This window comes from Ctenocephalides felis, unplaced genomic scaffold (genome assembly GCF_003426905.1).
Source record: "Ctenocephalides felis isolate EL2017-DRISC unplaced genomic scaffold, ASM342690v1 CF-g0.4_SCAFFOLD_03571, whole genome shotgun sequence".
In the NCBI taxonomy this organism is placed as follows: Eukaryota; Metazoa; Arthropoda; class Insecta; order Siphonaptera; family Pulicidae; genus Ctenocephalides; species Ctenocephalides felis.
The window spans coordinates 45,832,828-45,849,030 of NW_020539725.1; the positions used below are offsets into that span (position 1 = coordinate 45,832,828).

Consider the following 16,203-nt stretch of genomic DNA (forward strand, 5'->3'; position numbering starts at 1 on the left):
AATCTGGGTATTCCAACAATTTAAATTACGTACTACTGCTTTATAATTTGGGGAAATATATAGCCCATAAAATATGGCAAGTTTTGCTCTATTTACTTCTACATAGATTATCATCGAAAAATATATCAAAAATTATATTTGTAAAGTAAAATAAGAAAAAAAATATTTTGATAGTTTGATAAAATGTATTTATTAATTATGATTTGCCAGCATTAATTGAATTTGATTTTTGAATTTATTATCAAGGAAAACATCTATTTTGGAAATTATTCAGTGTTTATTTGCTAAATAATATAAAACAAAAACGTATTTGCCAAGTCATATTTTTCTATTCAGTTCCTAAAAATTCTATTTAAAATTAAGTTAACTGAAATAAACAATTTATGTATTTAATTTCAATATCATAAATAATGAGAAAATCTGAAGTAATTTGATAGAAAGTAGGGAATGCAATACCGATCAAAAATTTAATTACCGGTATTTCGATATTTTCGACTTTTAAAACCGGTAAACCGGTAAATTACCGGTAATAAGATTATTTTTAAAAAATGTAAACAAAATTGAAAGTTACTTATACAAATATAAAAAACAGACCTAATAAAGATAAAAAATAATAATAATAAAAACCAAAGAATAAAAGAACAATTGAACAACAAAACATTTATTTTTAATAATAATGTAACAAAATAATATAAAAATTAATAAAATATAATTACATGAAAAAAATAGTTTATTATAATACTTATGCGAACTAAAATAAGATTTTAAAAAACAAATATGATCTAACGTACCGTCGTCTAATCTCGATCTTATTTTGGTATTTATATGTTGAGCAGCTGAAAAAGCTCTTTCCGACTCCACGCTTGTTGGCGGTATTGTTAATAAATGTTCATATGCAAGTTTTAGATGTACCCCCTAACACATTTTGCTACTTGTCCTTGTTTGGCAACTAAATAATAATGCCACACAGGATTCACCTCGTTTCCTTTCTTATGTTCTTGAAATATATTGGTTTCTGAATTCATATTTTGATTGAAAAACAATTGTTTTAAAATTAATAATTTTCCACAAGCACGAAGTAAACAAACTTTCCTAAAATTACTTAAAACTTCACTTATTGGAAAAACACTCCACACTGAATTAAAAAAATATATTCTCAAATAATTAATTTAGTCAATTTATAATTTTGCACAAGCACAAATTTATCAAACTTCACTACAAAATTGTATCTACGCGTTGAAAAATAACTTTGCACTGAACTACTAATCTATTCTAAAACAATTATTTCACTAAATTAATATAACTAAACAACTTTCGATCTCAATTTGTATCTACGTACTGACAAAACACTTTGCAATGAACAAATGGCGGCTGTGGAGTTCTATTAGACGATATTTCAATTGGCACTCTAGTAACTTCCACAAAGAAAAATAATTCCCGAATTAATGCCTAAAGAAAATAGTAGTTCCCCGAATAAATTTAAATAAGTAAATACACTAAAAAAATAATGTTTCTCCGTGTTACTATATAACTAGTGCTAGAAGAGTCGAAACAAATTATCGATATCGAGTGCTGAAAAAATAATCGTTGCTAAAATAACAGGTACAAAAGTATTAATACTACTCAATATTGACTATTGAGTACTTTTTATCAAAATCAATATTTTACACAAGTTATTTTGATACTAAATTAATATACGAAACTTTATTTAAAACAATATAATGATCCTATACTATTCTCAAAATGCGACACTTTGTACGTGAAATATATTAATTTTTTTTTATATTTTCAGGTTGTTTGATAAATAAAATTGTTTTTTAATAAAAATACTTTCGATAATTATGATTAGCATGTATTAAGTTAGTATGTATTACCCACTAGTAAGCCCATGTCACTTTAAAAATCCGTTACATTTTTTATATAAGATAAAAAACATCATTATTGATTAGTCCGTTCTATTTATTGAAATACTGAAATATGAAGCCCTTTGAAAAGTAATAAATATTCAGTTTAATGACGAGTCGAGATAATATTTTGACACATGTTTATATAACACAACAGCGTGAAGTGATATTTCTTGTCAGCGATCATGGGATTTAAAACATGTACATATGTAACATGTATCCACAAGCGCCATGTAAAAATATCGAAAATACCGGTATTTTTAAGTTATTTACCGGTAAAATTACCGTCGAAAAATTAAGCGGTTTACCGGTAATTCGGTATACCGGTAAACCGGTATTGCATTCCCTAATAGAAAGCATGAATATAACCACTAACAAGATATTTAGCTCGTGCAGCTCTAAAATCAAATTACTATAGTGAAAGGATATACAACATCAGGGCTGTGCAACAATTTCAGTAAACTTAATATGAATGTAAATAATATGAATTTGAATCGAGGCAATCTGTGGAAATCTATTATTGTGGAACAAAATATAAATATGAAATACTAACGAGTAACATAATATAATTGGCAATATCGGCAAACCTGTTAAAAAAATTCAATTTCTACCTATTCTTTCTTATTAGCATTTCTACATACAATTTTATGTAAATTTTATGTAAATATTTTTTTGGATTCAATTTAAATTTAAGTTTAAAGCGAAGGCAAAAGTAAAGATGAGATTATCTTAATTTACCTAATTACTTGTTTTTATTTATTATTATTCTATTACCATTTTATCACTGTTAATCACTTGTTTTGTTCATTTTCATTCAATTTTCTTTCCAAACTTCTGTTTCCCTGGTCCTGTGCTTTGGCTTTCAGTTTTTGTATTTGCTCTATTTGCGTTTATCATCAATCGTCTGCATTTTTCTTAATGCTAATTCTTTTAGTCCTTCTATTTTACCTTCGACGACATCGTGTAGGTGGAATTCTTATGCAAAAAAATATTTATTTATACATCTACAGGTATGACATGGGTATAACTAAAAATATTGTATAACCTTTGGCATTAAAATAAATTGGGCTATTGGAAATACATTTGTTCTAAAAATGGCGGTGATGAACATATTTTCTTGTTAATAAACAAACATCGATATTTGTTTGTTTGATAGATGTTTATTTTTAAGTGGCTGATTTGAATTCCACAATATAATTAAAAAGTTATGTGTGGAATCTGAGACTCATCATATTATTTGAAGCAGTTATACATTTAGCATGTCTTATTTCGATGTATATACATTTGTAGTAGTAATATTGAGAACAGTAATTATTATTTTCAACTAAACGGTAAATATTAGTACAGCATATTAAAAAATTTGGAACTTTTGAATTGCAGACGAGGGTTCAGGGCAACGTGAACAGTATATATATGAATATCTAATATGTTTCCGAAAAAATATGTAGTTTTCATCATCCCTGCTCGACTATTTCCTGTTGAGCTTTTATATGTTGTTATTGGAAAAGGAATTGGATTATATCGAACGGCGTCGCGCAAGTATTCGCGTTCGCCAGATATTCTATATTGGATTGGTTGCGAGCGATTAGTTCGTTAGGGAAATGGCATTTGATGTATGAAAGATTTCACGCGAAATGACATTTTTATACAGATTTTTGTAGTATTGATATAAACTAGTGGTGCATGGCATCGTGCCAAGGCAAATTGGTACCAAAACTTACGAACTTCCCGTACCAAAAATTAATTTTTTTAAAAAAGATTCAATTTTGCCAAAAATCGATCTTTGAGATTTTTAAAAAATTTTGAAAAAAATTTACGTATTTAAAAAATTTGATTATACTTTTATACTTTGGAATTTTTGAACTTTTTTTCAAAGCAATCGTGATACGTTAGCTGCCTAGAAACGAAGTATCAAAGCGCGTGGGCGACGCGTCGCTGTATAACGGAATGAAACCCATAGAAAAGTGTACTAAATTTGTTCTTATTATTAAAATATCCATAAAATATGTTATAATTTGACGTATATATGTCTAATGACCGAAACCGCTAGACCTGCCTTACCAAAAATTTCATCAGTTCTTCATTTCATCAACACAAATAAAATGTTTTTTAAATCATACAAAGCAGATGCTCTCAAAAAATCAATTAACATTTTTGGCACTTTTTGCCACATATCTTCGAATCGGCTCGACCTTTTAAATAAGAATCGAATATTTTTTTAATTATTCCAATCGGTTGATCGGTATCCGCACATACGCACTAGGGTTTATACAAAAACCGACATTTCAGGAAACCGGTTTTCGAATTTTTATTTTACTATAAAACCGGTTGTAGCCGTTTTTAAAATTTTATATAAAAAATAAATTTTAGCTCGAATATTTTGAAATTTATCCGCAAATTTAGTGTGATTTATAACAGTATTTGACTAAATTTATTTATTGTTCAATTTTATGGATAGTAAACCATTTTTTTTTAAATTTTAATTAGTAGAGCTAAAAAATAATAGTTTATCTTGAATAATAACTTTGAAAATAATTATTAGTTATTCATGTATAATTTTCACATATAAGAATGAAAATATTTTTATGATAGTGAAAAGATAGTTTTCGAATAAATAAAAATAATACATTTTAAAATAAAAAACATTCATTAAATTATAAAAGAAAATATTAGATACATGTTGATACATACTTGTTAATATCAATTTTAGTTTTAAAAACAATTAAGCTAAACTCGGGTATTGTTTGTTCCGAGCAATTTTAATTAATTAATTTTAAACATTCTAATTGTTTTTTTTATTTAATAAAATGTGATTTCAAAAAACTTAAAACGTCTATCGAATTGCTACTTAGACGTGTCCTTTGTTTACTCACAAAATTTCCTGAAACAGAAAATACTCTCATACTGAAATTATGATTTATGCTTAATTTTAATTTAATAATTCTAAGTTTTTTGTTCTTTTATTTGTGGCTTCTAGGACTTACAACTATTTTTTTTTTAAGTTTGAGTAGAGGAAGTTACTTCTTCAAGAAGAAGTCACATTGATTTAAATTAATATATACACTGGTATAAAAATCTAAAATAATATATACAAAACCTTTCTGGGAAGAACCATTGCACACTGATAAGATGTCAAATGCTATTGAGCCGATATCATTTCAAGAATCAAAACGCTTTCATCTATCTTTTATATTTGGCTTTATTTGTCATTTTCCATTTATACAGTGAAAACCGACTTTTTTCACTAAAGGTTTTTGAATTTCGTAATTTTCACCAAAAAACCGGTTTCTAAAACCGGTTTTTGAGAACCGGCAAACCCTAATACGCACACATACAAATATACACATGCACACACACGCATACATATACATCCATTTTTTTCTAAGGTATGCCAAAATGTTCAGAAACCTTTGAAACTTAAAGATATGCAGAAAATTTATTTTCGATTTTCTGCGATTACTATAACTTATTCTACGGGAAGTTAATGAATGTCATTATTACACAATGCATATTTATCAAATATGGCAAATTTATGATTTTATGAACGCGTACTATGGTTTTATCAGTTTTTAAATTCTGGTTTGGGTTTCACGATGAAATTATAGATATTCGAAAATAGTTTTTTAGTAGAAAATACCAGTTTTTAATACCAATTTAAAATCAATATAAAATTTTGAAAAATTTAAAATAAAAATCTGTTGCAAATCGAATGACGCGAACCCCTATGTCTGGCACTCAAAAATTATCGATAATCGACCTCTTTCTCCTCTGACACAATTTTTGCATTGGTTCAGTATTCTGCCTCACGCCTCATGATCTTCCCTCATCGGTGGAATTCAGGTGGCATCAGGGTGACTTTATTATAATTGACTAATCCTCTAGAATCATCCCCAAAGCGTTGAGGAATCCGTCCACGCATACTTCGACGAATTCCAGGGCTCGCCGGCAGTTAATTGAAATTCGAATGATTTATTAACGCCTATTAACAGAACGAAATTTACCAAGCCTCAGACAAACGTCGAACGCATTTTGAAAATTACCTATTTTACATAGCACACATATGTGGAGGAAAATGGATTAAAAGATTTAACAAAAAAAAGAAGATCGAGCTTCGTATGCATATTCTACTTTTTGAATTGATTAATATAAATTGTACTTATAAGCATATCAAAAATAGTGCTGTATAATGCCCATTAGTTTTGTATGCAATCAAATTATAATTTTCGAATTATCTTTCGATTTTTATAAAATTGTTTTGTAATGCCTAATTTTATTGTTTATCAAACTGTTTTTTACAAAACTCAGTGCTTTTGTAGAAATTTATTCAACAAACATAAACTCCGCAATACTGGTCGATTATTCGCACATATGTGTAGAAATAAAGGGTGGAAGCTCATAAAGGACAAGGGGTACAATTCACACTGCACATTTTCATTTAATACCACATCAACTTGGGTGTGTTCATAATAATAATTTAGTAAATTCGATATTAACAGTAATGAATATAAATTACGTACTGTAGAGCGGAGGGTAAAGGTCCGCGGGTAAAAAGTTCCAGCATCGATATTCCAAAAACATGTAAGTTAAACATTTTTTTAACAACAATATTTGAAATTAGAAAGAAAATTGTTCCATTTTTTTTTTGTATATCGAAAATAATTCAGATTTTAATTTTAATTCTGGCTAGAGTTCGCAAGCTCACTTATAAACTTTAAATAAAAAAAATTAAATTTGTAATCCAGTTCATATAATTCTTATAAATAAATATTATACAAAATATTTTTAGACAATATTATAGTATTTATAATAATCCATTTGAAAACATTTAATATTCTTCGAACAATTCTTTACGGAACGGAAGGTTACAGCAATTTGCCAAAGCGCTATGCTATACACTAGTTTAATTTTATTTATTTTACATTGTAGCGATTGCTTCCGTAAATTCCCTTATTACACAATTAATATTACTTCTAATATTAAAAATACGACAATGGATCTATTTTCCCTCTGGCACGGAAAATATAGATATGTTTCCACAGAAATTTTCATTCTTATTCAAAATTGTGAAACTGAAACAATATTTTGAGGGTTCTGCTTTTTGTGTTCTATTGACAACACTACATCTGCACCCTGAGTTATCAACTTGATAAAAGTGTTGGAGAATTATGTGCTTGTCTAATTGAAATACTAACGCGCTTTATGTTCCGAATAAGACCTATGTTAAGCCACTTATAAAAGCGATAAAGTCCTATATTTGACACAGGCAAAAATAATAGAATTTTATAATATTGAATCTTGATCAATTTTAATATGATAATAATAATAAATTAATAGCAATTTGGATCAGATTTTCTAAAATGTGTACAAGTTTGCAAATTTTACTTCTAGGATCTACTACAATATTTTGTGATAGGGTAGAGCGGAGCTTAAAGTTCCGTGCGTAAAACAAGTATAACATTTTTTACCGATACTATTTTAAAGTAGAAGACAAAAGATGTATAACCAGCCATTACATACATTCTTATGATGTTGCTATCAGGAGATGGATAGCCACAATGTCAAAATTTTGATCAAAGTATTTTTTTCTGTTTTTAGTTTCTTTTTATTTCAAGCACTATTGTCTAGTTTACGATACCTAAATAGTTATTTAAAAGGCAAAATCTTCATTGTATTGTTAATTTTAAGTTAGATTCAACAGTGTTTCATATGACCTCTAGAATAGCTTAACATATGGTATGGGTAAAAGAGACCACATAAATCTCTGCAATGGCTAGATGTAAACAATAATAAAATAACAAATGGAAAAGTAAAATAAGTTTAAAAAAGCAATATTACAAGAAATAAATTAAATTAATAGTTATTCGAACTCTCATGATGAATTCTTCTGACAAAATTCTATACGAGAATTGTATTTCAACAAACAATGAGACTGTATGTAATAACTTAAGTAGAAATAACTACTAAAGCTGGATGTATGACATCATTAACTATTAGTGTTCGGAAAGAATTTTTTTCATCACGTTTATGGTTATGATTCCTGAATTTGTTGTTCACCTTCATAATTAAAATGTATTGTATTGATCAAACAATTTAGCTTCACGAAATAATTCATTTTGTGAAACGTCTTTAAAATTAAACATAAAATAGTAGATCTTCTTGCCCCCTGGTTGTTTCTTTTCATCCCGCTTATTGCATTCAAATCTTAATTGAGTTTTCACTATGCAGGTGTGGTTCCAAAATCGTCGTGCAAAATGGCGCAAAACAGAAAAATGTTGGGGCCGGAGTACTATTATGGCAGAGTATGGATTATATGGAGCCATGGTCAGGCATTCATTACCTTTACCAGAAACGATATTAAAGAGTGCAAAGGAAAACGAATCTGTAGCTCCATGGTTATTAGGTCAGTATTAATCAATTTTGATAAAAAGCATAATAATGTTAGAATACAATACAATAAGAAATGAATAAATGGTGTTAAAACATATGGTGCATCTAAAAATACATTTTCTGAGCACGATACAAAATTTGTTAATTTCATAATCAAAGTTATTTCTATGCGTGCAATAAAGAATTTATAAACGTTAGTGAATATTTTTTATCTAAAATTTTGAATTGTTTGAAATTCTGAAAAAAAAGAATGACTACAAAGTTTATACCATTTTTACAACAACTGATTTTTTGTCTTTCTGGGCTTATCAAATACCTTACATAGTCCAGATTCCATTCTAAAATAATCATTTACTTATCTCCCAGGTATGCACCGAAAATCAATCGAAGCAGCAGAACATCTAAAAGATGATCCTGGATCTGGAGCCCCAGGGGGCGGTGGAAGTGGAGGTGCTGGAAGTGATCGTGAAGATAGTGCATCTGTGAGGACGGACGATGCAAGTGATACCAGCGGAGGCTCCGTTCGACAACAGCAAACACATCCACAAAACCAAACAGATGACCATTTTAAAAATACCAGTGCAATCCGAACACGGAGAGATGGTACCCAAACGATGCATCACCGAGAACGAGTCCAGGGCACATAAATATGTCTCCTAACAATATGAATCACAAAGGAACAATAATTTGGTCGTATCAGAAGACCAACACGGTTTTGGAGGTGTGTCACCGGATGATCCAGAAGCGTTCAGGTTAGTTAACAAAAATTGTAATTGAAATATTACACCCGATTTCACACATTTCGAATGAGATCACTGGCTTTCTTTAGCTTCATTCATCAAACAAATAAGTAAAATTATATTTTTGTTAAATACAAAGAAATAATAGTTAAATACAATTTTCCGAAGTTATTCCTCAAATTGAAAAATAGTAAGTTTAAGCTTCATGAACATTTGAACAGTTCTATTGTCAGTTGTTTGCTTCCTGATCATTGATAATTTTATAAGTCAATTTGTTACCTTTTGAGATTATTTTTTAACTTACCGTGGGGTAGTTATAGTAATGAAAATTTTTGCATATCTTCATGTTTTTGAACATTTTGGCATACCTCAGAAAAAATGGATGTGTGTGTATATGTGTGTGTGTGTTTTGTGGGTCCGCATTTTTTCGTTCACGTTTTCGAGCACACGGATCAACCGATTTGAATGGTTTAAAAAACATTCGATTCCTATTGATAGGGAGATGTGCTGATTTGTTTTTGGCAAAGGCAGGTCCAGCCGTTACGGAGATGCGGAGTAAAGAGTGCAGAAAATACAAATCGAGTTTTTGAGAGAACGAAGTATCGGATTTGAATGATCTAAAAAACATTCAATTTGTAATGATTGGGAAAAAAGGTGATTAGTTTTTGACAAAGGCAGATCCCGCCATTTCGAAGATACAGAGCTAAATTGCAAAAATTGGCAGGTTTTGAGTGAACTAAGCGTCCGATTTGAATGATCTAAAAACCTTTCTGCTTGTATTGACAAAACTATTGCTTTTGAGTATAAAAAAATTACTACATCTTTTTTTATTTTCCATAAAATATTTTTGTAGTTTTGGATACAAAATTCAAAAAATTAACCAAGCTAAGCACAGTCTAAGCGCCGCTCTGGTACAAATGTATACCCAAGTGCGTTTAGACTGTTTATGTACTGGAGCACTTTTCCAATTCGGTGAAAACTATTGAAAAATGTGAAAATGCCGCCATGCTAAGCACAGAATAAGTGAAAATGTCGCACAGAATTATTTGCAAATGCGTTTAGACTGTGACTATAGGGAGCACTTTTCAATTTTGTGTAAATTAGGCAATTATTTTTTTGAAATTGTTTTCGAAATGAAATGACGATTGTTAATGTTCTGGAGATGAATTGATTTATGTATACATTCCATTTGCAGAGATATAACAAGATAGCAAAAATAATGAAAGTTACAGTATTTGTAATAATATATTTGAAAACGTTTAAAATTTCTCGAATATTTCATTACGGCACGGAAAGTTCCAGCAATTTGCCTTAAGACATGATGTCATACACCACTAGTTAAAATGTGCTACGATACGATTAAGGCTCTTACTCTTACTCTAACATTAGTCGTACGACTTATAGCTTTAGTCATACCTACTATATAGAATTCAGTCTTGGATCAACTTTGCTTTAGATAATAGTTACCAAGTCGAACGTACTTATTAACACACATCCAATTTTTCTGAGATATGCCAAAATGTTCAGAAACCTTCAAATCGTCGAGAAATGCAAAAAAATTATTTTAATTTTCGATTTTCGGCCCATTACTATAACTACCCTACGGGAAGTTAAAATAATATATAACAAGTGGGGTGGGTGGCATCGTGCCTTAAGGCAAATTGCTGGAACTTCCCGTACCGTAACGAAATGTTCGAAAAATACTGAATGTTTTCAAATAGATTATTATAAATATTGTAACATTGTCTAATATTTATAAGAATTATATAAACTGAAATGCAAAGTTGAAATTATTTGTTTAAAGTATATTAGAACAATAGTCAGAATTAAAAATGAAATCTGAATTATTTTCGATATACAAATTTAAAAAAAAAAAAAAAAATTGAAACAAAATTTTTTTTTCCAAAATCAATTATTTTGTTAAGACAAGCATAAAGTTCTTTGAATCATTCAAATCGGACGCTTAGTTCTCTCAAAAACTGCCATTTTTTACATATTTAGCTCCGTATCTTCAAAATGGCTGGGCCTGCCTTTGCCAAAAACTAATAAACACTTCTCCCAATCATTACTAATTGAATGTTTTTTAGATCATTCAAATCGGATACTCCGTTCTCTCAAAAAGTCGATTTCTATTTTCTGCACTCTTTGCTCTTCATCTCCGTAACTGTGGACCTGCCTTTGCCAAAAACTAATCAGCTCTTCTCCCTATCAATAGGAATCGAATGTTTTTTGAACCATTCAAATCGGTTGATCCGTGCGCCCGAAAACGTGACTGGAAATTTGTATCCATCCATACATACACACACACACATCCATTTTTTTTGAGGTATGCCAAAATGTTCAGAAACCTTCAAAACGTCGAGAAATGTAAAAATTTTCAATTCCGATTTTCGGCCCATTACAATAACTTACCCTACGGAAAGTTAAAAATAGCTATTTCAATTTAAGAAAAATAAAATTACAGTGATTGTCAATAAGAAGACAACTGATATAGACTCAATAAATGCCAAAGATTTGCTACTAATTTAAATGCACTAAATATTATACATATAGCAATAATTGCATTACTAATACATTCAACATACTGACATAAAATTGATATATTATGTACTACTACAAATGCAATAGAGATGTAAAATATTGTTGTACGCATGCACACACTACATCCTTCGAACTTGCCGTTATAAAATCGCACAGGCATTTTTTCTACAGGAATAACTCGATAGCCTGCCTACGAGCCAAAGCGCAAGAACACCAAGCGCGGCTGCTCGGAGGCGGACTACTGCTCCAGGTGCGGTCATTAGCTGGCATGCAGGCGGGACTACCCGACGACAATGCGAATAGCATTGCGAATCCTAACAGAATGGACAGGCCTGGTGTTGAAACATTGTTTTAAAACATTCTAAGAATCAGGTATTAAGATATAATTGTGATAGAAGGAGAATATATTAATGTGTGCAACGAGGAATTTGTATCGATTGATCAATGTCTCATCTTAAATGTTGTAGATACCATTTAATACTAATTGATAAATAATTTAAAACAGATAATAAACATAATAACATTTTTTCTAAAATTGAGCAATTATGATGTGAATAAAATTAAATAAATCAAATTTGTGAAATCTGATACTATGTGATCTTTTTTTAATAAATGGTGATGCAAATTTCGTGGGTATTTGAGTTTTAGTTCACGTGCACCCAGGAAAACTAAAAAAAGTTATTGAATTATCAGATTACTACATATATACATATATAATTTTATTTGAATTTACTAGTATTTAATTAAGACTCCATATAGCATCGAATCAAAATGGTAAGTGATATGGAATTCAGATACAATCTATATTATTTGGCATATTCAATTCGAATTCTCCTGAAACCATTGTATTTTATTCAATTGCTATTATAATTGTTTTATTTGAACAAACTATAAAAGCTGCTTATTTTAGTAGTTATTTTAGCCAATTCTTACATTGAGAATACGACAGAATTATATTACTATAATTTCTTTGCCAAATCTGAACATCATAGTATCAAACTTATAAACCAATATAAAAGAGCAACTTTGTAGTATATATATATACTACAAATTATATTGACTGATTCAGTGATAATAAGAATTGACACGATACTGAAAATAATAATTGTATTGTATATAATTTTGAGAAATCATTGTATCATTACCTTTTGGTAAGAAAACTTTCTTTTAATTCAATATACTTTTCTTAAGTATGTAAAGTGCGTATAGTTTTAATTTTTGGTTGATGCATAAATACATTAATGTATAGCTGTGTAGAATATAATGTTTAAAAGTGTATATCTGATATTATACTTGTTAGAATGATTAAAAGACTTTTCTGATTTACTTATTACCGTAATAAAAAGCTGAAAAAATACGCAATTTAGAACTCTATAAGAATATTTTCTTTTTGAAATAAATAAAATATGTAAATATGTTTCAATACAACCTTTCACGATATGTAATTAAATTAAAATTATTCACTCATGTACCATCATAATATCTCTGAGTTTTAAAAACATATAGCTATTTAATAATTTATTAATCATATATGTAGTGTAAATATAAGAAATGTAAGACAAATTTATGGATATAAAATGATTTTGAACTATATATACTTTTTGGGCCTGTATTTTACTTGGCCTTAGTGAATTTTGTGGCCTCGTTTTATATAAAAGTCGATTTAGAAGTTAATTGACATACTGAGTAATACAACTATTTTAAGTTTATATAATGTACAGAAAATTTGTGAAGTAAACACTTGTCGTGCAATAGTATAAATAGTACATAAATAATAGTTTCTTGAGAGCAGAATCATAAACAAAATAATGTCTTCAGTTTTGGAGGACTTAAGAACAATATAATAGTATTGAGAATGTATTTTCCATTTATAGAAAAATGTAAATGGACTCACATCCGATGAAAATTCCTAAATTAGTAATAATCATTATTTTCAATCATTATTGGCACGCACAAATTTTCTTCTGGCAATCGAGTAGTTGCTTTAGTTCCAGTACTAGAATTATGTCTATACTATAAATTGATTTTAATAGATACAACTTTTGGAAAGATTTTCATTTATAATATTCTTTGATTTATTATTAAAATTATAACTTTGTTTATTAAAGCAAATATTGGATTCGATTTGATTCAGCATAATGTATTATAACAAACTAATTGGCACTAACAATAAGAAATTTACGTAAAAATTTGCTAGAGTGGCAGAAAATTTTGGAAAGGCCGACTAAATAGTTAAATTAATCATTAAACCTAACAAATTCCACATTGAAAACAATGAAATAGATGTTAAAATTCCACTTAAAGTTTATAAAAGTCGTACCATTGTGAAATATTAGTATATGTATCTATAAATATATAAATATATATTATAAAAATAAATCTATGCTGTATGATATCAAAATAAACTTAACTATTTAGAAGAATAGTATTCCCATACTGACCCAATTTTATCTTCCAATTAACATGGTTAGAATTCGAGTTTTTATCGATTCGTAAATTTTAATTTTAGTTTGAAAATCCGTGGTCGAATTAATTATATATTAAGAAACGCTCTGTTTATTAAGGTGAGGTGACGCGACGACACACGAAAAAAGACGACCGGTCTTTTCTGAGCACCACGATGGTCCAGTGGTTAAAGCCGCTGCCCGCCACGCAGAGGGACCGGGTTCTATTCTCGGTACAATTTTTAAAGTTGTTTAAGTAAAATCATACGTATAAGATAATAATAATAAATAATATTATGCGTGTAGGGGGTATGGGGTCTGTAGGAGTTCAGTGTATTCTGTGTGTGGTGGAAATAAACAACGTAAAAAACTTATGATATGTAGAGATTACATATCGTATAATTATCGTATAAAAAACCAAAATTTTTTTGACCAAAATTTTTTTGAGAAAAAAAATTTTTTTCCAAAATTTTTTAGACCAAAATTTTTTTGAGAAAAAAAATTTTTTGACCAAAATTTAAACGGTTTACAAAGCTAGATAGCTACAAAGTTTACTACATATGCGATAGATGTCGCGCCCATAATTCATTCATATGCATTTTTCAATAGCACATTCAAATATAAGAAATGCATGTGCCTATGCGGGTATTAGAACTTCGGTCACCAAATTTTTTTTCCAAAAAACATTTTTTCCCAAAAATTTTTTCTCCCAAAATTTTTTTCCAAAAATTTTTTTGGACCAAAATTTTTTTGACCAAAAACTTTTTTCCCAAAATTTTTTTGACCAAAATGTTTTTGATCAAAATTTTTTTTGACCAAAATTTTTTTCAAAATTTTTTGGACCAAAATTTTTTTGAAAAAAATTTTTTTTTCCAAAATTTTTTAACTTTCCGTAGGGTAAGTTATAGTAATCGCAAAAAAATCGAAAATAAAATTTTTTATATATCTTTACGTTTCAGAGGTTTCTGAACATTTTGGCATACCTTAGAAAAAATGGATGTATGTGTGTGTGTGTGTGTGTGTGTGTGTGTATGTGTGTGTGTGTGTGTATGTATGTATGTGTGTGTATGTATGTGCGGATACAAATTTTCGTCGACGATTTTGGGAACACGGGTCAACCGATTTGAATAATTCAAAAAACATTCGATTCGTATTGATAAGGAGACGTGCTGATTAGTTTTTGGCGAAGGCAGGTCTAGCCGTTCGAAGATACGGGGCAAAAAGTGCCGAAAACGGTAACTCAGTTTTTTGAGAGAACGGAGCGTCCGATTTGAATAATTCAAAAAACATTTCACTTGTATTGACAAGATGAAAAATCGATAAAATTTTCATGAAGGTAGGTCTAGCAGTTCGGAGATATGGAGGAAAAAGTAAAAAAATGAGCCATTTGGCGGTCAAAAATGATCATTAGACATATGCTCATCAAAATTATCAGATATTTTATAGAGATTTTAACAATAAGTATACAATTTGTTAACATTTCTATGGGTTCCGTACCAATGCTTATATCCCCAAAAAATATCCCCAAAAAATATTCCCAAAAAAATTCCCCAAAAAATTTCCCCAAAAAATTTCCCCAAAAAAATATCCCCGAAAAATATCCCCGAAAATTATCCCCAAAAAATATCCCCGAAAAAATTTCCCCAAAAATATCCCCAAAAAATTTCCCCAAAAAAATATCCCCAAAAAGTTTCCCCGAAAAAATTTCCCCGAAAAATATCCCCAAAAAATATCCCCGAAAAATTTTCCCAAAAAGATCCCCTGAAAAATTTCCCCAAAAAAATATCCCTAAAAAAATATCCCTAAAAAAATATCCCCAAAAAAATATCCCCGAAAAATATCCCCGAAAAATATCCCCAAAAAATATCCCCGAAAAAATTTCCCCAAAAAATCCCCAAAAAATATCCCCGAAAAATATCCCCAAAAAATATCCCCAAAAAATTTCCCCCAAAAAATTTCCCCAAAAAATTTCCCCAAAAATATCCCCAAAAATATCCCCAAAAAATATCCCCGAAAAATATCCTTAAAAAATTTCCCCGAAAAATATCCCCACAAAATTTCCCCGAAAAATATCCCCAAAAAATATTTAGGGGATATTTTTTGGGGATATTTTTCGGGGAAATTTTGTAGGGATATTTTTCGGGGAAATTTTTCGGGGGAATTTTGTGGGGATATTTTTCGGGGAAA

The 16,203-nt window shown here is 29.3% G+C and overlaps 1 protein-coding gene across 1 annotated transcript; it reads left to right on the forward strand.

Moving 5' to 3' along the window:
- Positions 1-8,123: 8,123 nt before the first annotated feature.
- Positions 8,124-11,988, forward strand: LOC113386139 (visual system homeobox 2-like). The gene is made up of 4 exons (XM_026623939.1): positions 8,124-8,304; positions 8,658-8,907; positions 8,969-9,043; positions 11,744-11,988. The coding sequence occupies exons 1-4, from the start codon at positions 8,124-8,126 to the stop codon at positions 11,925-11,927; spliced, it is 690 nt and encodes a 229-aa protein (XP_026479724.1). The 3' UTR covers positions 11,928-11,988.
- The last annotated feature ends 4,215 nt before the right edge of the window (positions 11,989-16,203 follow it).